Raw genomic sequence first — 25,736 nt, 5'->3', positions numbered from 1 at the left:
CTCTGCAGCGGAGTGTGCGCTGATACGAAACTTCCTGGCAGATTAAAACTGTGTGACCGACCGAGACTCGAACTCGTGACCTTTGCCTTTCGCGGCAAGTGCTCTACCAACTTTTTTTTTTTTTGTTTTTTTTTTTTTGTTTAAAAATTTGTATTGAACAAACTAAAGGTACATATATATTCACTATGCAAGAGTTCTTCAAGGTACCATTTAAAAATATACAAATGACTGTTAGTTAAACAAAAAAAATATTAAAAAGGAAAACATTAAATACAACAAAATATAACATATTCTGTCTTCTTCCTTTTTGTAAAAAAAAAAAAAAATAAATAAATAAATAAAATTGTGTTTCTTTTTGGTCGATGTATGAGAACGTGGATAAGGGTGTTGCATCATGTGACAGGTAGGCATGGTACACCCCAACTTTGAGGGGGGTCAAGAAAGACGCTGCGGAGATAACCGGCAAAAGTTTGTCGGTAAGATGGTTTTCGGGTGAGGGTGCTATGCGCGGTCACAACTTTGTACCAGAAGTCAAGGACTGTATGCGGACCACTCCGAAAGAGATATTCTAAAGCCTGTCCTCGAAACCAGATTAGGGTATGGTGCTTAGCAAGAGGGTAGTGAAATGTCTGGGGCAACAACAGGAAATCCGGGGTTACCGTCGTTGGCGGGGCACGGAGGTAAAAGCCCACGATTCGTTGGATGAGGAGCCATACGTTTTGTTTCAGGGGGCACGTAAGACGGTGCTCGTCGGTGTCTTCGAGCTGACAGTCAGGGCAGAGTGGGGAGGTGGCCAGTCCTATGCGGTAAAGTCGACTATTAGTCGGGAATTTCCCATAGACTAAAACATACCAGAGTGCAGACACAGACGACGGTAAAAAGGGTGCATGCACACACCCCCAAACCGTGCGCCAGTTAATGTCAGGATGCTGTAGCACCATGGGGTCGCAAGGGTTGGACAGCATAAACAAACGATAATAATCTTTTGTACGGGGAGGACGGGTGACTGGAAGATCGGCCCGAACGTAGCTGAGTTCTATGAAACAATTGGCGACGTAGTACAATAATGGAGAAATAGGTGCCACATTGATCGGTGGATCGAGAGAAGCTGGTCGGAGGATATCTAAGAGACAGCGTGTTAAAGACGGGACCGGCCCCTGCCAGTGCCGCAACAGAGTGTGGACAAAGAGTGCAGAAGAGCGTGCCCGCACGTTGATGAGTCCTAGGCCACCTTTTGCAGGAGGCAGTGTTAGAGTGTTGTAGCGGACTTTGAAAAGTGCCCCTGCTGACACGAAATATCCAAAGGCTGATTGGATGCGGCGGCCAAGGAGTAACGGCAGTGGGAGGATCTGGGCGACGTGTACCAGTTTAGGGGCGACATAGATGTTTACATAGGACACACATTGGAGTTGGTTTAAGTTACGGTGCACTTGACCGCGGACATGGTGCCGAATCGACTGCAAAAGCCGCCGGTAAGCAAGGGCCACTGTGCGGTGTGTGGAGCTCGTAAATTCGATACCCAAGTAACGAAGGGTGGCACTAACTGGGAGTGGGGTCGGCACCAAAGCCGGGAGGCCGCGCCCAATGTGCATCATAGTCGATTTACGGACATTAAGAATGCTACCAGAAAGACGTCCATACTGCTGGATCCATTGGATGGCGTCATTGAGTTCCGTGGAGGAGCAGGTGAGAAAGAGGAGATCGTCCGCATAAGCCCTACAGTGAAAGGTGTGGTCACGCAAAGTGAGGCCCTGCAGTCTAGAGGTAAGTCCAGTGATGAGGGGCTCAAGTGCAATGGCATACAGTAAAGTAGACATAGGGCATCCTTGACGCACAGACCGGCGTATAGGAATCGGTCCTACAAGCCCCCCATTGACTTGTACCATCGAGACCGCGGGAAGGAGTAACCGGCGAATGGCATCGACAAAAAGCAATGGGAACCCCATACGTGTCGCCACCATGAGGAGGAAAGGGTGTCGAACGCGATCAAAGGCACTCGTGAAATCGACGGATACCAGTGCTGCACGAAGGCGACAAACCGACGCCAGTGCAATGAGGTCACGGCATTCTCCCAGGGCTGTTTGTAAGGTGGCCCCACAACCACGTGCAGTCTGCTCAGGAGAAAGGACCGTAGGTAAGACGGTGCGTATGCGCGCTGCTAAGAGGCGTGCATAGATTTTATAGTCTGCATTCAGTAGTGTAAGGGGGCGATATGCAGAGACATGAGACCCTCCCTTCGGTTTAGGCACAGGTAGAAGAATGCCAGTGACGAATTCAGGTGGAATTGGGAAGGACGGAGTAAAGAGTTCCTGAATCATTTCCGTCCAGCGAGGAAGCATTAACGTGGTGAACGCCCGGTAAAACTCCACTGGGAGACCATCTGGTCCGGGTGATTTGTTCTTGGCTCCTTTGTTGATCGCTTCTACCACCTCTTCTGCGATGATTGCAGACATCATGGACGTTGACTCCGCTACGGTGAGGGTCCGTTCAGGGGAAGGACGGAGATCATCAGGAATGGGCGTCGCCATCGCTTCATCATCATAAAATTGGCGATAATGTTCAGCAAAGGCGGACACGACCGCCGCCTGTGTTGTGTGGTGAACACCATCGGAGGTCGTGATGTTGGGGACGAAAAGCCGACGTCGACGACTATGGTCGGATGCGGCATGGATTGTGGATGGGGTTTCGTCGTGGAGGAGGTCTTGTCGTCGGGAACGCACCACGACACCATGCAGTCGTGCACGTTGAAGAGAGAGGAGACGAGCTTTAGTACGTTGTCGTTCCCTGTGGGTGTCAGGTGATGGAGGGAGCGCATCGAGCTCACGGAGGACGGCGTAGTGAAAATTTGTGGTGTCTCGATGCCATGCTGCTGCTTCCTTGCCACATTGTATGAAGGCCTTTCTGATCGCAGGTTTGGCACATTTGAGCCACCAATGGAACGTGGATGTGTACTGCGGAAGGCGTCTTTCGCAAGACGCCCATGTAGCGGCAATACATTGTCGGCAGTGTGGATCATTAAGGAGGGAGGTATTAAGCTTCCAGTAACCTCTGCTGCGCCACACTGACTGAGGTGGCAGAGCCAGGGAGCAAATGACGGCGCAATGGTCCGAAAATGCAAGGGGCCATCGTTCAGCTTGGGCGACTTCATTGCCGAGGTGAGCAGAGACATAAAACCGGTCCAGTCTGCTCGCAGAATGTGCTGTATAATGGGTAAAACCGGGGGTATTGCCATGAATTTTCTCCCAAACGTCCACTAGATGAAAATCTTCGATTAAGGTGAGCAGCGCCGGGCATGGCGAATAACCAGGTACTTGGTCCTGCGGATGGAGGACACAGTTGAAATCGCCTCCCATGATAAGGCGATCATAGCGTCCAGAAAACAGGGGCGCCACGTCATGTCCGAAGAAAGTGGACCGCTGCCGACGGTTCGTGGAGCCAGACGGAGCGTAGATATTGATGACGCGCGTGTCGAAGATGGTAACAGCCATGCCTCTTCCACAGGGAAGGATTGTCGTGTCCGTGAGTGGGATTCCTTCGCGTATGTAGAAAGCCACTCCACGCCCTGATTCATCACATGTGGACGTGTATGAGTCGTAGCCGTAGACTGGTGGTAGTGTGGCAACGCGTACTTCCTGAAGAAGGGCGACGTCGACGTCAGAGGCCCGAAGCATGTCACATAGGAGTTGCAGCTTGGGTGCAGTGCCGATCATGTTGATGTTCAGTGTGGCAAACCGGTATGTTTGTTTCAGTGGTGGTGGACGCGCATCTACCATCACCAAGGGAAGTAAGAGGAGGGCACCGACAGGAAGTCCCGTCCCATCAGCTGCAATGCCTCGCTTTTGATGTTAACAGGCAGCCTCGTCCGGCGGAGGTAACTCATCCGGAGGAGGGGGCGTACCTTCCTCAATGTCGTCGGCCCATGCTCCTGTGCCGTGGGTCTGTCCAATGTCCATGGGAATTGCGTCGTGGTGAGAGAGATCTGGAGTTGTCGGTGGGGAGACAGGCGTCTCAACCGGCGCACCGATCGTTACATTGTGCGTGGCGACCTCCATAGTGGTCCCGTCCTGCGAAACGTCTTGTTCATCGTGAAAGTTGTCCGCCGACCTCTGCGTGGAAATGTCGGCTGCTTGGGTGTCGTCTTCGTCGTCGCGGGTGGCAACGCTCTGAGAGCCCGTGGGGGAACGGCGACGGCGTTTGCGCCTACGTGGCGAGCGTTGTTTGCGCACGTGTTCCTCAGTGTCGGACGACGGCAAGGAGGAGCGTCGACCTGGTTCGAAGGCGTCGGTGGGTACAATGAGATTGTGAAACAGGTGTTGTGAAGATGTACTGGTCTCCTCAGCGTCCGGTGCGGGAGCCTGTTCGGCTGCAAGATTGTCAGGTGGGACGTCTGTACCGTCCGTTGGTGACTGGGACGGTGGGACGTGCCGACCAGAAGGACCGGGCGACGGACTGGACGAAACTGTAGACGTGGCAAGAGCCGCTGCGTAAGTGACCGGTATGGCGGTCATCGTGGGTGTGACGGACGCTTCCGACAACGGGAGCTGCGCGACACGTCGTTGAATGCATTCAGACCGTAGGTGACCTTCTTTCCCGCAACCGGAACAGGTCCGAGGTTGGCCGTCGTACATTATAATGGCACGGCAGCCTCCGATACGTAGATAGGAAGGCACGTGTTTCTGCAACTCGATGCGGACCTGTCTAACACCGTTTAAAACTGGATAGGTCTGAAATTGGACCCATCGTTCGGCAACATGTTCCAGAACGTTGCCATAGGGACGGAGCGCCTCGATGACGACGTCTGCAGGTAGTTCGAACGGCAGTTCGAAGATCCTTATCGTCCGTGTGCCGAGACCTGCGTCATCGACGGTAACGGGTCCGACGTTGCCGTCGGAATGACAGAAGCGCAGTCCACGTTTTGCCTCTTGAAGCACCTTGTCGCACGCCGCATCGTTGATCATTTTGACGTAGACGGTACTGCTAACTATGGACAAGAGGATGCCAATTAGATCCGTTGGTGGTATTTTAACTTCATCGCGTATAAATCGTTCTGCCTCCAGGGCCTTGGGTCGGGCGAAGTCGGAACAAAAGTTGAAACGTAATGTCTTCTTCCGATAGTTGTGCGCCATGGTGGTCTAGAAGGAAAACGGCACTTACAGCGGCCGAAGTAAACACAAACACACCGTGCGCGCCTCGCCCGCAGCGCTCTGGCGCGTGACCGCCTCGCAGCACTGCCGGCGGCAGACTGACCAACTGAGCTACCGAAGCACGACTCACGCCCGGTACTCACAGCTTTACTTCTGCCAGTACCTCGTTGCCCGCGAAAGGCAAAGGTCCCGAGTTCGAGTCTCGGTCGGGCACACAGTTTTAATCTCCCAGGAAGTTTCATCACAGTGAGTCGTTGGGTGAGGCATCACAACAAGGTCGGGCAGACTAGTCTGACCTCCCGCGTGCCGCCCAGCCGCACAAAGCTGTGACTCCTGCAGTGTTGGAACGAGCGGACACTCTCATTCGAGGTGATCCACGGATCACAGTCAACAACCTTGCTGCACAACTGGACGTTTCAGTTGGTACTGCTCACACACTCCTACACCAGTAGGGGTACTCAAATGTGTGCAATGAAGAACCATCTTTGCATTGCTTGTGTGTTACAAGGCCGAAAGTAAGTTTCCTTTACTTTACGTCTATGGTCACTAACTTTTTGTTAACAGATTACCGGTTTCGGTCTATAACGACCATCATCAGATCTGGCTGTCGCGTTTCTCCAACCACTTCCCGCCGTGCGGAATTCTGGCGTTAGCGCTAACAGAGGGCGCTGATTATGTGCAGCACTATAGTTTCTATCATTTGTGGGTTCTTCAGCGATTTGTTTTATGGTTGTTTAATAATATCCCTTGCAGTATCAAAGGTGTTTAATATTTATGTCATTATCTAGAATATTGGCACAAGAGCATATGTCAACTACTCTTTGTTAACTCTTCCTCTTTTTAAAAATCTTACTTTTGTAGTGTTCTTTCTATTGCTTTTTATCACTGTAATGCCTTTTATACGTTATAAGCTCATTACAGACTTCAACTATTGTATCCCCTTTTATTTTAGCTGTTCAATTAATTATTGAAAACTAGTATATTCCGACATTAACGACATCTGGTGAACTTGCAACACAAACATCTTGTGGCTACTGTACGGCACCTTGTTCTGAACAATAGTACTACTGACAATATGACGCGTGCATATGATGTTATTTATATATATTTGAGGATGCTTGCGCTGATTCTGCATTTAACATTTAACGATGCCACTATGCCTGCAGTACATTATGACTTTGTTTTTATGAAACAGGTAGGCCTCTTCACACATGCATATATTGTCAGTAGTACTTTTTATTATGGTCTATGTATTGCTTTTAAGCTGTAGACAAACTGCGAGTGTATTTATGTTTTTTCCCATTTTTGCTACAGATCTGATGATGGTCATTATAGACCGAAACCGGTAACCTGTTAACAAAAAGTTTGTGACCATAGACGTAAAGGCAACTTATTGCATATAAGGGTCATTGTTTTATGCGCGACCATGTCGCACCTTGTGAAAGGCTGGAAGTGACAATTTTTGTCGAAGATCGTCACAGGCTATGAAACATGGGTTCATCACTTCGAATCACAAGCGAAATGGCAATCTGTGGAGTGGCGCCACATCACCTCTCCCCGGAAGAAAACGTCCAAAGTCGCGCCCTCAACAGATAAGGTCATGGAAACGGTCTTCTGAAGGTGTCATTCTGTTAAAAAGGCGTTACTGTTTTTGTTGCCACAGAAATGCAAACGAACTTTTCCTTATCCCTGACAAAGCAAGGCCTCACGCAAGTCAACGCATCCAAGAGGACCTCACAAAATTTCATTGGAATGTTCCTCCTCACCCACAAGGGAGTCCAGATCTCCGTCCTTCCGACTTCCATCAGTTTGGTCCAATGAAGGATGCACTCTGCGGGAAGCAGTATGTGGATCATGGACAGGTTATTGATACAGCAAGACATTGGCTCCAACGATGACCTGTAGAGTGTTACCATGGGCACATACAAAACCTCCCAGTAAGGTGGTGTAAGGCTGTCGCACTCAACGACGATTATATTGAAACACGGGGTTTTGGAGCCAGAAGAGTGGGCAGTTATATGGTGTCTACATCTACATCTACATTTTTACTCCACAAGCCACCCAACGGTGTCTGGCGGAGGGCACTTTGCGTGCCACTGTCATTATCTCCCTTTCCCGTTCCAGTCACGTATGGTTCGCGGGAAGAACGACTTTCGGAAAGCCTCCGTGCGCGCTCGAATCTCTCTAATTTTACATTCGTGATCTCCTCGGGAGTTATAAGCAGGGGGAAGCAAAATATTCAATACCTCATCCAGAAACGCACCCTCTCGAAACCTGGACTGCAAGCTACACCGCGATGTAGAGCGGCTCTCTTGCAGAGTCTGCCACTTGAGTTTGCTAAACATCTCCGTAACGCTATCACGCTTTCCAAATAACCCTGTGACGAAACGCACCGCTCTTCTTTGGATCTTCTCTCTCCCCTCTGTCAACCCGACCTGGTAAGGATCGCACACTGATGAGCAATACTCAAGTATAGGTCGAACGAGTGTTTTGTAAGCCATCACCTTTGTTGATGGACTGCATTTTCTAAGGACTCTCCCAATGAATCTGAAACTGCACCCGCCTTACCAACAATTAATTTTATATCATCATTTCACTTCAAATCGTTCCGTACGCAATCTCCCAGATATTTTACAGAAGTAACTGCTACCAGTGTTTGTTCCGATATCATACAATCATACAATAAAGGATCCTTCTTTCTATGTATTCGCAATACATTACATTTGTCTACGTTAAGGGCGAGATGCCACTCCCTGCACCAAGTGCCTATCCGCTGCGGATCTTCCTGCATTTCGCTGCAACTTTCTAATGCTGAAACTTCTCTGTATACTACAGCATCATCCGCGAAAAGCCGCATGGAACTTCCGACACTATCTACTAGGTCCTTTATATATATTGTGAAAAGCAATGGTCCCATAACACTCCCCTGTGGCACGCCAGAGGTTACTTTAACGTCCGTAGACGTCTCTCTATTGAGAACAACATGCTGTGTTCTGTATTGGAATCCTGAATGAAACCAACCTGTTATCAGAAAAAAAGTGTCGGACTACTAACCGAACATCCCTCGTAGGAATTGGAATGACTAGTGCAAGAGTTGACAAGGGCCACACATCGACACAAAGAAGTTCACGAAACTGAAGCCGAACTTACCTTGTCGTAGTCGTATTTGAATGTAACTCCGGCAAGTAACGGTGAGGCGATCTGGCGGTAGAAGTTGCGCAGCTGCAGGTGCGCGTCCCCCGCCTCGTAGATCTTCTTTCCGATACCGCCGTTGCGCAACGCGAGGCGGCGCAGGAAGCCGTAGTCGGCGCCCGAGCCGAAGGCCAGCGTGAACAGGGCGGCCGCCGTCTCGCGGTTGCGCTCGGTTACGAGGCGCACGATCTCGTCGGTGTTGCTGATGCCGCCGTTGGGCTCTCCGTCCGTCAGCAACACCACCATAGGCGCGTTGCTGCGCCTCTCCGACAGCAGCGCCGCCTTCGACACGAGCAGCGCCGTCTCAAGCGCCTCGTACATGTACGTTACTGGGAGCAGTCAACACAGGCATTTCACACACCGGCTGAGACTCAGCCATCGCGCTGTCACGGTTCACAGAGAGATACTATGAAGGGGTGGCTTAAAGTTATAATTACAAAGTAGAGAACGCAAGTTAATTACAGTACTGGCCATTAAAATTGCTACACCACGAAGATGACGTGCTATGGTCGCGAAATTTAACCGACAGCAAGAAGATGCTGTGATATGCAAATGATTAGCTTCTCAGAGTCACACAAGGTTGCGACGGTGGCGACACCTATAACCTGCTGACATGAGGAAAGTTTCCAGCCGATTTCTCATACACAAACAGCAGTTGAACGGCATTGCCTGGTGAATCGTTGTTGTGATGCCTCGTGTAAGGAGGAGAAATGCGTACCATCACGTTTACGACTTTGATAAAGGTCGGAGTGTAGCCTATCACAATTGCGGTTTATCGTATCGCGACATTGCTGCTCGCGTTGGTCGAGACCAATGCCTTAGCAGAATATGGAATCGGTGGGTTCGGGAGGGTAATACGGAACGCCGTGTTGGATCCCAACGGCCTCGTATCACTAGCAGTCGAGATGACGGGCATGGCTGTAACGGATCGTGCAGCCATGTCTTGATCCCTGAGTCAACAGATGGGGACGTTTGCAAGACATCAACCATCTGCACGAACAGTACGACGGCGTTTGCAGCAGCTCGGAGACCATGGCTGCGGTTACCCTCGACGCCGCATCACAGACAGGAGCGCATGCGATGGTGTACTCAACGACGAACATGGGTGCACGAATGGCAAAACGTCATTTTTTCGGATGAATCCAGGTTATGTTTACAGCATCATGATGGTCGCATCCGTGTTGGGCGACATCGCGGTGAACGCACACTGGAGGCGTGTATTCTTCATCGCCATACTGGCGTATCACCCGGCGTGGTGGTAGGGGGTGCCATTGGTTACACGTCTCGGTCACCTCTTGTTCGCACTGACGGCACTTTGAACAGTTGGCGTTACATTTCAGATGTGTTATGACCCGTGGCTCTACCCTTCATTCGGTCCCTGCGAAACCCTACATTTCAGCAGTATAATGCACTACCTCATGTTGCAGGTCCTGTACGGGCCTTTCTCGATACAGAAAATGTTCGACTGCTGCCCTGGCCAGCACATTCTCCAGATCTCTCACCAACTGAAAACGTCTGGTCAATGGTAACCGAGCAACTGGCTCGACACAATACGCCAGTCACTACTCTTGATGAACTGTGGTATCGTGTTGAAGCTGCATGGGCAGCTGTACCTGTATACGCCATCAAAGCTCTGTTTGACTCAATGCCCAGGCGTATCAAGGCCGTTATTACGGCCAGAGGTGGTTGTTCTGGGTACTGATTTCTCAGGATCTATGCACCCAAATTGCGTCAAAATGTAATCACATGTCAGTTCTAGTATAATATATTTGTCCAATGAATACCCGTTTATAATCTGCATTTCTTCTTGGTGTAGCAATTTTAATGGCCAGCAGTGTAATTACAAATCTGAGAGCGTAAGTTTATTTATTTATTGCTTTGCAGGTACGTGTGTGTAGTCCTGATACAATGAAATGTAGCATCTAGTGTAATGTAGCAAACTCCGATAGAAGAAAAAAACAATGTGGCGCACCCAATTCATAGAGTATGAGAGCATACTGTAAAGTAATGCCTCCGAATTTTTTATACGAAAATTCTAAACTTTTTAAAAATAAAACAGACCTCATTAACATTATACATCTTGATTCTTAACCTGGTGTGCAGCTTCCTACATAACGTTAAGGGGAGGTGGGCTACAGAGTCCTGTGGAAACTGTCATGGTAGCAAAGCTGGACAGGAGCAGAAATGACTAGCGAACAATTTACCACAGTAAACAAGACTAACTTAACTTGCTATTCTCCAAGCGTAGGAAGACTCATTAAAAACAATGCCAGCTCTCAATGTCAGCAAGGAAGAGGCTCTCTGAACTAAAAACACGGTCGATGGTGTCCGACTTATGACTAGGTGGTGCCTGCGTAGCGTCACGCAGCAAGTCGGCCGCGTGGCTACCACTGGCCGTGTGATATCTCGGTAGCAGGTGGCGCTCCTGGTACAGAACCACTCGATGCGTGATGCAGCGGGCGCACACCATTGGGTCCGGCAGATCACACGCGACCGCTTTCGGCATCTGATGGGAACTTGTGATTCTGTTGCCAGGTTTGACGCCCGTGGGGTCGTATCGATACATGATACCGCACTTCATGTCTATATATACACAGGGTGTCCCAAAATAATGAATACACTGTGACTTCGTAGGCTTTCCCTGCGTAATAAGTCTTGAAAGTCTCTTCGGGTTTGGTGCCGTATCCTAAAATCAACTCGATTCGATATTTCGGCGATCCAACTGGTCACCATCTTCAGGAGAATGCTGCGCTGCTGATGGGTCCCGCTGAGCTCTCAGACCAGTTGGATTTTAGCATCCGGCAGCAAACCCGAAGAGACTTTGAATGTATACACTATTTGAACCTGAATATCTCTTTAATTAAAGGAGACAGAGGTATATTTTTTTGAGGTAATAATTCAGAAGGTAATGACAAACATAAGACTTTATTTTGTTTCATGAATGTAAACAAATATGGCGTTGTTCCATAAAAACACGGGAGAACTGCCGGATATCAGTAACGTTCTGCCACGATATTTCGGCGCAGAGTCTTCTGGCCATCTTCAGGTGAATGCCACTGTAGTAGTACTGGCGAGTACGCGCTGAGCTGCGCTATTTAAAGCCTTCTGAGGTGACATTGCGCATGCGCTGCTCAGCGTGCGCGTTCGTAACGGCTCCGTGCGCTGCACCTCGCGCCCTCCACTGTGAAAGCCTGGCGTATCGGTATCAGGTCGATTTCCATCTTTATGCAGATAACTACGTCGACTACGAAGTTTCTCTATAACAGGATTCCAAGCAGAGTTTAGCTGATAACCGCTATCTCGATTGATGAGAGTCTCGTTGTCAGACAATCTTATTTCCACAGATTCATTGATAATCGAGCTCCAAAAGTTTGACGATTGGGCCAAAATTTTTGTGTCGTCGTAATTCATAAAATGGTCTGTGGAAATACAATGTTCGGCGATTGCGGACTTGGTGGGTTGGAGAAGGCGAGTATGCCGTTGGTGTTCCACAATGCGTTCCTGCACAGTTCGTGTCGTTTGCCCTATATATGGTTTGCCGCATTCACACGGAATTTTGTAAACACCTGGTTTACGCAGGCCCAGGTCGTCTTCAACGGATCCCACCAGTGATGAAATTTTGGAAGGAGAACGAAAGATGACTCTCGCTTGATACTTTCTCAATATTCTGCCTATCTGTGAAGAAATATTCCCAATAAATGGTAGATAAACAGTCGACCTGAAAGCCTCTTCCTCTTCCTTGTTCCGTCGTTTGTAGGTCTTCATCACTCTGTTCACTTGCCTAGGTGAAAAGCCATTCTTCAAAAATACTTTTTGCAGGTGTTCCAGTTCCGCTTGAAGACTGTTGGCGTCAGAGATAGCATGGGCACGGTGGACCAAGGTTTTGAGAACGCCCATTGTTTGTGCTGGATGGTGGCCATTTTTAAACGTCTTGGTGCGACGGAATAGTGATGGCACACTTGGTCACTCGGTGTACATAAAGCCCACTCATACAGACCTGTATCTACAAGCTACTAGTTGCCACCATCCAGCACAAACAATGGGCGTTCTCAAAACCTTGGTCCACCGTGCCCATACTATCTCTGACGCCAACAGTCTTCAAGCGGAACTGGAACACCTGCAAAAAGTATTTTTGAAGAATGGCTTTTCACCTAGGCAAGTGAACAGAGTGATGAAGACCTACAAACGACGGAACATGGAAGAGGAAGAGGCCTTCAGGTCGACTGCTTATCTACCATTTATTGGGAATATTTCTTCACAGATAGGCAGAATATTGAGAAAGTATCAAGCAAGAGTCATCTATCGTTCTCCTTCCAAAATTTCATCACTGGTGGGATCCGTTGAAGACGACCTGGGCCTGCGTAAACCGGGTGTTTACAAAATTCCGTGTGAATGCGGCAAACCATATATAGGGCAAACGACACGAACTGTGCAGGAACGCATTGTGGAACACCAACGGCATACTCGCCTTCTCCAACCCACCAAGTCCGCAATCGCCGAACATTGTATTTCCACAGACCATTTTATGAATTACGACGACACAAAAATTTTGGCCCAATCGTCAAACTTTTGGAGCTCGATTATCAATGAATCTGTGGAAATAAGATTGTCTGACAACGAGACTCTCATCAATCGAGATAGCGGTTATCAGCTAAACTCTGCTTGGAATCCTGTTATAGAGAAACTTCGTAGTCGACGTAGTTATCTGCATAAAGATGGAAATCGACCTGACACCGATACGCCAGGCTTTCACAGCGGAGGGCGCGAGGCGCAGCGCACGGAGCCGTTACGAACGCGCACGCTGAGCAGCGCATGCGCAATGTCACCTCAGAAGGCTTTAAATAGCGGAGCTCAGCGCGTACTCGCCAGTACTGCTACAGTGGCATTCGCCTGAAGATGTCCAGAAGACTCTGCGCCGAAATATCTTGGCAGAACGTTACTGATATCCGGGAGTTCTCCCGTGTTTTTATGGAACAATCAGTACGCCGGGAAAGCTTTAAACATCACAAATATGGCGTTATTCGATCAACAGAAAACAGAGAACGTTAGTGATGTACGACGACATTGGAGGGCTGAATTTGGAACACCACCAACAACAAGGGCAACAATTACAAGAATGTGAGATGTCGATGGAACGGTTGAATATGAGGAAGAGACAGTGTGGAAGGAAGAGACGTTCAACACACAATGAAGGTGTTGGTGCAGTGATCCAGGCGTACACAAATTCTGCGAAGTAATCTCTGAGGTAGTGCTCTCGAGAAACTGAGATATGCAAAAGCAGTGTTCATACAATTTTACGGGCTCAGTAATTTAAAGACTTTACCATTACACTACCATTAGAAACGATACATTTGTCATGTCGCTCTGTTTTAAGTCGTTGTCGATGATGTGTTGTCGCGGAAGGAGGCCATCTTGCACATTTATCACCTTTAGCTGATCCTTCAGGCACACCACAAACGTTGCATTGTATTTCTATCTCGTTTAGTTAAAGAGATATTCAGTTTAAAAGAATGTATATATTATTTTGGGACACCCTGTATATTTCTCACCACAGTCACCTTGGCGGCCACACGGGGTAGCCGTGAGTGTGATGCGTTGTGTCACGGTTCGCGTGGCTCCCCCTGTCGGAGGTTCGAGTCCTCCCTCGGGGATGTTTGTGTGTTTTGTCGTTAGTTTAAGTTAGTTTATTTAGTGTGTAAGCCTAGGGACCGATGACCTCAGCAGTTTGGTCCCATAGTCCTTACCAAAAGTTTCTAAAATTCAACTCGGTGACCAACACTTTTCTACCAACAAGACCAATTTGTTGATACTGTCACTGTAGTATGTTTGACTCCTTTGACGGAGTCACGACCTCACCACTGCCTACACCGCGTCAACACTAACAAAGTAAAGTCCTCGAAGGTGTTATTTACATTTTGAAAAGAGATAAACAGTGGATGGGGCCAAGTCAGGACTGTGTGGAAGATGATCGATGACAGTGAATCCAAGGTGTTGGATTGTTGACAGAGGTCGCAGCGCTCGTGTGTGGCCTGGCACTGTAATTCTAAAGGACGGGTTGCTCCAGGTGTGGACGAACTCTTCGAATTCGAAACTCGATTACAGCACTCTGATTCACGCAGACTAAGATAGTTACATAACTCATCGAGATGTTAAACGTTACACTTTGGAGCCCTCTAGTGTCAGACGATATGTGTATGTGGAGAACAAAGATGTAGAATGTTAATAACATTCAGATTTATGATGAAGTAGCGCTTTACAACTGCCAAATAATTGTGGAAGTTCGTTATACATGACCATCACCTGTTTAATTTTAAGCTCAATGCTACCGGTGCCGATCAAGACACGCTTTACTTCTTCTTGAAACAGTCCGCTGATCGAAGCCGTAGCAGTCAGTATAAAATTAAAAAGTTGATGGTCATTTACAATGAAGTTTCACAATTAATAACGTTTGTTTTATTTAAAAAGTTTTATAACTTGTCACATAAAAAATTCAGAGGCATTTCTTTCAGTATGTTCTCTTAGAGTATCATACTGTTATTAATTTCAATGAGTTGATGGAAGTAGAGGCACGGTATCGAACGAAAAGTATCTGTAGTTTACTCATGAGTAGCACAGTAAGAAAAGTGTCATACCCACACATGCATCGACACGTGGGAGGTATGGCTCAACATCGTTGATAAAAACGTGCGCTCTGTCATTATCTTGTTAAGTAAATAATTTTATTGTGCTGTTACGGTGGGGTGTTTTCTTTAATGCTGTTTCATGTCGGAAATATTTCACAAAAACTTTACTTCTTTAAACATGTCTCGGATCTCACTTCATTATTAAACAGTTTATCAAAATACTGAGAATCTTAAACAATCTTGATAACCGCTCGTGTTAGTACGCTGCTCCCGCGATTGCAGAAGACATGCCTGTCTCGGATGTAATCCACCTGGCGGTGTGCTGATCAGCCTGGATGTGGTTTTTAGTTGGTTTTCCACATCCGACTTGATGCATACTGGACTGGTACCCGCTTCCGTTACACACTTCCAACGATTTCTAAAACGTTCGCATACTTTCACATGGGATAAAATCAGACGCAGGGAGATGGTGTACATACATTTCGTCTCGGGGAAGAAGGGGTGGAGAGAGGAACGATCCCTGGGAAACCTTTACCACTAACATTGCCAAATACAAAAGTTAACAATTAAATTTTTTTTGAAACATGGCTTTAGGAAATATCAGCTGTCATAAAATACTATTAATGCATAATAAAAACGGTCCAGACTACGTAAAATATTTCATTTTAAGAAACGGTGACAGGTTTATAGCAACGTCTGATCATCCTCAGACCGTTACATACACTGTAAATGGAGAAACATGAAACTTATTAGAGGACACATGAAGATAAACATAACACTAAAAAAATCACGCAACTACACTATACGTAAAAAGCTAAGAGATACTCTTGCTGTTTGCTGCAGCTGGTCTCATGGAGCACTGACTGCTTTTGCGTGGTGTAAAGCGCAGATGCTGCGTGACGTGCAGTTGCCGTCCGTAAATAGCGAGAGCTCAGCCCATCGTTTCCAATATTACGTCAGCGATATCCAAACGCCGTCAAATACGAATAAAATCACTAAAAATATAATTGTGGTATGACGTATTTGGAGCGCGGCCACAGTCATTTAAATACACTCCTGGAAATGGATAAAAGAACACATTGACACCGGTGTGTCAGACCCACCATACTTGCTCCGGACACTGCGAGAGGGCTGTACAAGCAATGATCACACGCACGGCACAACGGACACACCAGGAACCGCGGTGTTGGCCGTCGAATGGCGCTAGCTGCGCAGCATTTGTGCACCGCCGCCGTCAGTGTCAGCCAGTTTGCCGTGGCATACGGAGCTCCATCGCAGTCTTTAACACTGGTAGCATGCCGCGACAGCGTGGACGTGAACCGTATGGGCAGTTGACGGACTTTGAGCGAGGGCGTATAGTGGGCATGCGGGAGGCCGGGTGGACGTACCGCCGAATTGCTCAACACGTGGGGCGTGAGGTCTCCACAGTACATCGATGTTGTCGCCATGGTCGGCGGAAGGTGCACGTGCCCGTCGACCTGGGACCGGACCGCAGTGACGCACGGATGCACGCCAAGACCGTAGGATCCTACGCAGTGCCGTAGGGGACCGCACCGCCACTTCCCAGCAAATTAGGGACACTGTCGCTCCTGGGGTATCGGCGAGGACCATTCGCAACCGTCTCCATGAAGCTGGGCTACGGTCCCGCACACCGTTAGGCCGTCTTCCGCTCACGCCCCAACATCGTGCAGCCCGCCTCCAGTGGTGTCGCGACAGGCGTGAATGGAGGGACGAATGGAGACGCGTCGTCTTCAGCGATGAGAGTCGCTTCTGCCTTGGTGCCAATGATGGTCGTATGCGTGTTTGGCGCCGTGCAGGTGAGCGCCACAATCAGGACTGCATACGACCGAGGCACACAGGGCCAACACCCGGCATCATGGTGTGGGGAGCGATCTCCTACACTGGCTGTACCCCACTGGTGATCGTCGAGGGGACACTGAATAGTGCACGGTACATCGAAACCGTCATCGAACCCATCGTTCTACCATTCCTAGACCGGCAAGGGAACTTGCTGTTCCAACAGGACAATGCACGTCCGCATGTATCCCGTGCCACCCAACGTGCTCTAGAAGGTGTAAGTCAACTACCCTGGCCAGCAAGATCTCCGGATCTGTCCCCCATTGAACATGTATGGGACTGGATGAAGCGTCGTCTCACGCGGTCTGCACGTCCAGCACGAACGCTGGTCCAACTGAGGCTCCAGGTGGAAATGGCATGGCAAGCCGTTCCACAGGACTACATCCAGCATCTCTACGATCGTCTCCATGGGAGAATAGCAGCCTGCATTGCTGCGAAAGGTGGATATACACTGTACTAGTGCCGACATTGTGCATGCTCTGTTGCCTGTGTCTATGTGGCTGTGGTTCTGTCAGTGTGATCATGTGATGTATCTGACCCCAGGAATGTGTCAATAAAGTTTCCCCTTCCTGGGACAATGAATTCACGGTGTTCTTATTTCAATTTTCAGGAGTGTATAAAAATAGGCTTGCATAAAATACAGGTTGAAGAAAAAATGCTACACATTTCATATCAAGACAAAAGGTATCTACATGTAGTAGAGCCTAGTCCCAGCAATAGGTTTAATAGAAATGCGATTTAAAAAACAATTCTCTGGGCTGACTGTAACTGCGTGCAGCACGACGAAGAAAAGGTAGCGTGAACTGTGCCCTCTGCTGGAGGAGTCCCATTAGCTCAATGTGACGAAGCAATGTAGGAGGGAATGGATATGCAGACTCGTCGATATTCGAGTCGGCTTTGCAGCAGATATTTATTTTTCGGTTAAAGCTTCAAATTGTAACCAACTTACACCTCCACAATCCAGTATCTTATGTACTTATTTCTGTTACTGCTATCTTTATTTAATAATTACATCATTACATGACCTTCTTACAGACATAAACAACCATTTTGTTTCTTCTATGAAACAAATAAATCTAAAAAAAAAAATATAGTAGTGGTTACAGTAACATCGTCTGTATCCAGTGAGGTATGAAGAATACAATAGGTAAGATAGTCTAGATTGCACTTTAAGCTACGCACAATAATTCCGTCCTGTACGTTTGACGTCCAGGCTTATCTCACAGAGCCGATATGTTCACGTATGAGAAACGTTCAATTTCACATCTGCAGACACTTCGCCACTCGTAGGATCATACTTTGCTGGCCCCCATGCAACACAGCTGCATCCACTATTGCCGAAGCGGCAAGCACGCGAGATATTAGGTGGTGCACATGCGTGGGTGGAGTACTAATAACTTGTTCCTTGAAGCGATTCCACAAATAAAAATCTAGCAGATGAATGTCCGGGGAGCGTGGAGACCAGAACATTGAACGTGCATAACCAATGCATTTCCCTGGAAATGCTTCATTTAAATAGTTGTGCACATAATTCCAAAGTGTGGTGGTGCACCTTCATGCTGAAACTACGGCTGTCGCTGAATGCCAAGTGTCAGGGAATGTACTGAAAAGAATCGTACGATACACTGGCTCGTTCAAATTGTACGGCAATATACACTCCTCGAAATTGAAATAAGAACACCGTGAATTCATTGTCCCAGGAAGGGGAAACTTTATTGACACATTCCTGGGGTCAGATACATCACATGATCACACTGACAGAACCACAGGCACATAGACACAGGCAACAGAGCATGCACAATGTCGGCACTAGTACAGTGTATATCCACCTTTCGCAGCAATGCAGGCTGCTATTCTCCCATGGAGACGATCGTAGAGATGCTGGATGTAGTCCTGTGGAACGGCTTGCCATGCCATTTCCACCTGGCGCCTCAATTGGACCAGCGTTCGTGCTGGACGTGCAGACCGCGTGAGACGACGCTTCATCCAGTCCCAAACATGCTCAATGGGGGACAGATCCGGAGATCTTGCTGGCCAGGGTAGTTGACTTACACCTTCTAGAGCACGTTGGGTGGCACGGGATACATGCGGACGTGCATTGTTCTGTTGGAACAGCAAGTTCCCTTGCCGGTCTAGGAATGGTAGAACGATGGGTTCGATGACGGTTTGGATGTACCGTGCACTATTCAGTGTCCCCTCAACGATCACCAGTGGTGTACGGGCAGTGTAGGAGATCGCTCCCCACACCATGATGCCGAGTGTTGGCCCTGTGTGCCTCGGTCGTATGCAGTCCTGATTGTGGCGCTCACCTGCACGGCGCCAAACACGCATACGACCATCATTGGCACCAAGGCAGAAGCGACTCTCATCGCTGAAGACGACACGTCTCCATTCGTCCCTCCATTCACGCCTGTCGCGACACCACTGGAGGCGGGCTGCACGATGTTGGGGCGTGAGCGGAAGACGGCCTAACGGTGTGCAGGACCGTAGCCCAGCTTCATGGAGACAGTTGCGAATGGTCCTCGCCGATACCCCAGGAGCAACAGTGTCCCTAATTTGCTGGGAAGTGGTGGGTGCGGTCCCCTACGGCACTGCGTAGGATCCTACGGTCTTGGCGTGCTTCCGTGCGTCGCTGCTACCAGTGTTAAAGACTGCGATGGAGCTCCGTATGCGACGGCAAACTGGCTGACACTGACGGCGGCGGTGCACAAATGCTGCGCAGCTAGCGCCATTCGACGGCCAACACCGCGGTTCCTGGTGTGTCCGCTGTGCCGTGCGTGTGATCATTGCTTGTACAGCCCTCTCGCAGTGTCCGGAGCAAGTATGGTGGGTCTGACACACCGGTGTCAATGTGTTCTTTTTTCCATTTCCAGGAGTGTATAAGGGCCCAAAAGCATTCCTCCGACGATTCCAGCCCACAAGGTTTTGCCAAAGCGTGTCTGAAAGACACGTTCACATGTGACATTTAGTTGTGTTCTGACCAATAATGACTGTTGTGGAGGTTCAAAATACCTTCAAGAGTGGAGCTAGTCGTCAGTCCAGATCACGAAATGCATAAAATGTTCGTTAACTCTCACTTCGTGATGTTGAGATAACGTCTACTGTGGATGAAGTTCTTCATCGTGCAACACTTCAACAACCAGTCTTTGAGATATCTGGAATTGCCTTGCAATATCACGGGGACTTCGCTGAGGTGGCTGGTGAACCGTTTCAAGAACCGTGTCCTCTGTTTGTGGAGTACGTGTTGTTCTTGGACGAACTGTGTCCATTACTTGTGGACGAAGATTACCGGTTTCCCGAAGGCGAGGCTCCAGGCTACGAAAAATAATGTCAATAATGTTATCAGCATAGCGCTTTGACGATACCGTGCGGTGTACGCACGAGCAGCAGAAGCAGCTTGCTTATGGAATGCATCCAACACAAAAGGGTATCGGCGTGTTCATCGTTGTGTATTCCATCGGGAAGTCGCCGAGCACGAGCTTGGCAGGACGAGTTAAGGTTGTCCACTGCATGGTTAGTGCACACATGCATGTAGTTTACTAGACGCCACTGTATGTGATACGCTACCGTCATGTGACAAAATGATGTTCTGCCTATAAACGACGAGAACCAGAGAACAGACGTCTAAAAAACAAAAACAAAAATAAATAAAAAACCGACGAAGAGTCGACCCAGAGCTTCACGCTGGAGAGGGATATTATGTCCTAGCAGCCTACTCAGTGAGCTACGGCCGCTATTGCGGTATAGCGGTGTGATACACGATCCTCTCTACATTCCGATGCGCTGCACGATGTGACAGTGTTACCAGCTCCTCGTTTTTGTGCATGTTTTCAAAATGTACCCGATCTGATTTTACTAGGTAAACTTTTGTCTTGAATTTAGATGAGGAATCACATGCCGACCTCCAACTGGCTAAAAAACACACCACTAATAACGCTGGTAACGGTGGGAAGATCGATGTGTTCTTGTTTTAAGTGAAAGATACAAAAGTATGGCTTCTGGCGGCGTCCTTGTAAATAATCTTTGCTCACCATACATCACGCAGAAATCCTCATAGATGACACTTTCCGTCTTGCTAGAATGTTAATGGTTTATTTCCTTATTACCCTTCTTTGACATACTATTTTATTATATTTTCGCAAGTTTATTTTTATACTTACGTAACTGTGTCCCAGATCCAAATATTTCATACCTGCAATCGTATTTTTACTGATTTTATTAATCTTTCACGGTCTCTGGCTATCACTGACGTAATGCTGGAGACGGTGGGCTGAGCTCTCGCAATTTATGGACGGTAACTCCACGTCATGCAGGAGCTGCCCTCCACGCCAGACAAGAGCAGTCAGTCCTCTATGCCGCCAGCTACAGCAGTCAGCAAGGGTATCTCTTCTTTTACTTAAACTTAGTTATACAGTTTCTCCTGTTACGTTTATCTTCGTGTGTGCTCTAATTACTTTTATAATACTGCATTTACAGAACCTGCTCACCGTCTTTTTTTAAAATAAAATCTTTTATGGGGTCTAGATTGTTATCATTATATTTTTAAAACTTAACATGACAACCCTGTGAAGGTATGGGATAAAGGACAGGAAATAGAAAATAAAAACACTCTAAATTTTCACTTTCACTGATTCAGTAATTCTTGTACCTTAACTGCTTTAAACAATAGTACAAAAACAAACAAGTAGTCGAAGAGTGAAAGCAATCTGAAGATTTGTTACCATAATAAATGCCCGCAGATAGCTTAACCGAAGATAGGCTCCTTTTATCCACGTGTCCTGAATGTAATAATTATTCTTTATATAAAACAGGGCAGTAAAATTAAAGTACAGGGATGTGATAGGATGATTTCGTATTCCAGCCATTTCCAACTTTTTGTATGGGAAAAATACGATGACCCATTATCCGCCGTTGTGGCGACCCCTGGGGAATGTCGCCAGCTGTAACGGCTCCGTTCGGCCTGTGGAATTTCTCCCGGACACCTGCCTCCCACAGATTTACGAAAGGCTTGCTCCAATGTCTTTTCTGCCAGCCATCTTTCTCCCACCGGTTTGCTGATTCTCACAGCACCTAACATTAAACTGACTGTCTCCTATTTACTTGCTCCATAACACCGCAATTTTCTGATGAAAGTGGTAATACCTCCTTTCTCTTTATCTGTTCTGAAGTAACTAGATGCCAAGCTATATCTATACATATTAAGCAGTCCGGAATTTGTTATCAATTGATGTTCAAAAACACATATTTACATCAACTTTGTTTAGTGGCTCTAATTCATCTAAAGAAATCAGAAGGTCTTTCATCTGATATTGTAAACCTCCTTTATTTTGATGCTATATGTTTATAACTCATGGCTGCAAAATACTAACACGAATTCTTTACAGACGAATGGAAAAACTGCTAGAAGCTGAACTCTGGGAAGAACAGTTTGGATTCTGTAGAAATGTTAGAACACGTGAGGCAGTACTGACCCTACGACTTATCTTAGAAGATTAAGGAAAGGCAAACCTACGTTTCTAGCATTTTTAGACGTAGAGAAAGCTTTTGACAATGTTGACTGGAATACTCTCTTTAAAATTCTGAAGGTGGCAGGGGAAAAATACAAAGAGCGAATGGCTATTTACAATTTATACAGAAACCAGATGGCAGTTATAAGAGTAGAGAGGCATGAAAGGAAAGCAGTGGTTGAGAAGGAAGTGAGACAGGGTTGTAGACAATCCTCGATGTTATTCAATCTGTGTATTGAGCAAGCAGTAAGGGAAACAAAAGAAAAATTTAGAGCAGGAATTAAAACACATGCAGGAGAAATAAAAACTTGACGTTTGCCGATGTTATTATAATTCTGTCAGAGACAGCAAAGGACCTGGAAGAGCAGTTGAACGGAATGGACAGTGTCTTGAAAGGAGGATATAAGATGTTGTTGTTGTTGTTGTTGTTGTCTTCGGTCCTGAGACTGGTTTGAAGCAGCTCTCCATGCTACTCTATCCTGTGCAAGCCTCTTCATCTCCCAGTACCTACAGCAACCTACATCCTTCTGAATCTGCTAGGTGTATTCATCTCTTGGTCTCCCTCTACGATTTTTACCCTCCACGCTACCCTCCAATGCTAAATTGGTGGTCCCTTGATGCCTCAGAACATGTCCTACCAACCGATCCCTTTTTCTAGTCAAGTTGTGCCACAAACTCCTCTTCTCTCCAATTCTATTCAATACCTCCTCATTAGTTATGTCATCTACCCATCTAATCTTCAACATTCTTCTGTAGCACCACATTTCAAAAGCTTATATTCTCTTCTTTTCCAAACTATTTAACGTCCATGTTTCACTTCCATACATGGCTACACTCCATACAAATACTTTCAGAAATGACAGCCTGACACTTAAATCTATACTCGATGTAAACAAAGTTCTATTCTTCAGAAACGCTTTCCTTGCCATTGCCAGTCTACATTTGATATCGTCTCTACTTCGACCATCATCAGTTATTTTGCTCCCCAAATAGCAAAACTCCTTTACTACTTTAAGTGTCTCATTTCCTAATCTAATTCCCTCAGCATCACCTGACTTGATTAGACTACTTTCCATTATCCTCGTTTTGCTTTTGTTGATGTTCATCTTATATTCTTCTTTCAAGAGACTGTCCATTCCGTTCAACTGCTCTTCCAAGTCCTTTGTCGTCTCTGACAGAATTACAATGTCATCGGCGAACGTCAAAGTTTTTATGTCTTCTCCATGCATTTTAATGCCTACTCCGAATTTTTCTTTTGTTTCCTTTACTGCTTGCTCAATATACAGATTGAATAACATCGGGGATAGGTTACAGCCCTGTCTCACTCTCTTCCCAGCCACTGCTTCCCTTTCATGCCCCTAGATTCTTATAATTGCTATCTGGTTTCTGTACAAATTGTGAATAGCCTTTCGCTCCCTGTATTTTACCCCTGCCACCTTCAGAATTTGAGAGAGAGTAGTCCAGTCATCATTGTCAAAACCTCTCTCAAAGTCTACAAATGCTAGAAACGTAGATTTGCCCTTCCTTAATCTAGCTTCTAAGATGAGTCGTAGGGCGAGTATTGCCTCACGTGTTACAACATTTCTACGGAATCCAAACTGATCTTCCCCGAGGTCGGCTACTACCAGTTTTCCCATTCGTCTGTAAAGAATTCGCGGTATTATTTGCAGCCGTGACTTATTAAACTGGTAGTTCGGTAATTTTCACATCTCTCAACGCCTTCTTCCTTTGGAATTGGAATTATTATATTCTTCTTGAAGTCTGAGGGTATTTCGCCTGTCTCATACATCTTGCTCACCAGATGGTATTGTCAGGACTGGCTCTCCCAAGGCCGTCAGTAGTTCCAATGGAATGTTGTCGACTCCGGGGGCCTTGTTTCGACTCAGGTGTTTCAGTGCTCTGTCAAACTCTTCACGCAGTATCGTATCTCCCATTTCATCTTCATCTACATCCTCTTCCATTTCCATAATATTTTCCTCAAGTACATCGCCCTTGTATAGACCTTCTATATACTCCTTCCACCTTTCTGCTTTCCCTTCTTTGCTTAGAACTGGGTTTCCATCTGAGCTCTTGATGTTCATGCAAGTGGTTCTCTTATCTCCAAAGGTCTCTTTAATCTTCCTGTAGGCAGTGTCTATCTCACCCCTAGTGAGATAAGCCTATACATCCTTACATTTGTCCTCTAGCCATCCCTGCTTAGCCATTTTGCACTTCCTGTCGATCTCATTTTTGAGACGTTTGTATTCCTTTTTGCCTGCTTCATTTACTGCATTTTTATATTTTCTCCTTTCGTCAATTAAATTCAATATTTCTTCTGTTACCCAAGGATTTCTATTAGCCCTCGTCTTTTTACCTACTTGATCCTCTGCTGCCTTCACTACTTCATCCCTCAAAGCTACCCATTCTTCTTCTACTGCATTTCTTTCCCCCATTCCTGTCAATTGTTCCCTTATGCTCTCCCTGAAACTCTGTACAACCTCTGGTTCTTTCAATTTATACAGGTCCCATCTCCTTAAATTCCCACCATTTTGCAGTTTCTTCAGTTTTAATCTACACGTCATAACCAATAGATTGTGGTCAGAGTCCACATCTGCCCCTGGAAATGTCTTACAATTTAAAACCTGGTTCCTAAATATCTGTCTTAGCATAGGATAATCTATATGAAACCTGTCAGTATCTCCAGGCTTCTTCCATGTATACAGCCTTCATTTATGATTCTTGAACCAAGTGCTAGCTGTGATGAAGTTGTGCTCTGTGCAAAATTCTACCAGGTGGCTTCCTCTTTAATTTCTTAGCCCCAATCCATATTCACTCACTACGTTTCCTTCTCTCCCTTTTCCTACTATCGAATTCCAGTCACCCATGACTATTAATTTTCGTCACCCTTCAGTATCTGTATAATATCTTTTATTTCATCATACACTTCTTCAATTATTTCGTCATCTGCAGAGCTAGTTGGCGTATAAACTTGTACTACTGTAGCTGGCATGGACTTCGTATCTATCTTGGCCACAATAATGCGTTCACTATGCTGTTTGTAGTAGCTTACCCGCATTCCTATTGTCCTATTCATTATTAAACCTACTCCTGCATTACCCCTATTTGATTTTGTATTTATAACCCTGTAGTCACCTGACCAGAAGTCTTGTTCCTCCTGCCACCGAACTTCACTAATTCCCACTATATCTAACTTTAACCTATCCTTTTCCCTTTTTAAATTTTCTGACCTACCTGCCCGATTAAGGGATCTGACATTCCACGCACCGATCCGTAGAACGCCAGTTTTCTTTCTCCTGATAACGACATCCTCTTGAGTAGTCCCCGCCCGGAGATCCGAATGGGGGACTATTTTACCTCCGGAATATTTTACCCAAGAGGACGCCATCATCATTTAACCATACAGTAAAGCTGCA

The 25,736-nt window shown here is 46.9% G+C and overlaps 1 protein-coding gene across 1 annotated transcript in view; it reads right to left on the bottom strand.

Moving 5' to 3' along the window:
* LOC124564815 (inter-alpha-trypsin inhibitor heavy chain H4-like) overlaps positions 1-25,736 on the bottom strand; it is a 208,243-nt gene that overhangs the window by 50,341 nt on the left and 132,166 nt on the right. Inside the window, exon 9 of the mRNA XM_047131013.1 lies at positions 8,295-8,665. Within this exon, the coding sequence (XP_046986969.1) occupies positions 8,295-8,665 (371 nt within the window). The remainder of the gene's footprint in view (positions 1-8,294; positions 8,666-25,736) is intronic.

The sequence above is a fragment of the Schistocerca americana genome, chromosome 1 (genome assembly GCF_021461395.2).
Source record: "Schistocerca americana isolate TAMUIC-IGC-003095 chromosome 1, iqSchAmer2.1, whole genome shotgun sequence".
NCBI lineage: Eukaryota > Metazoa > Arthropoda > Insecta > Orthoptera > Acrididae > Schistocerca > Schistocerca americana.
This window is presented reverse-complemented; position numbering and strand designations above follow the sequence as displayed.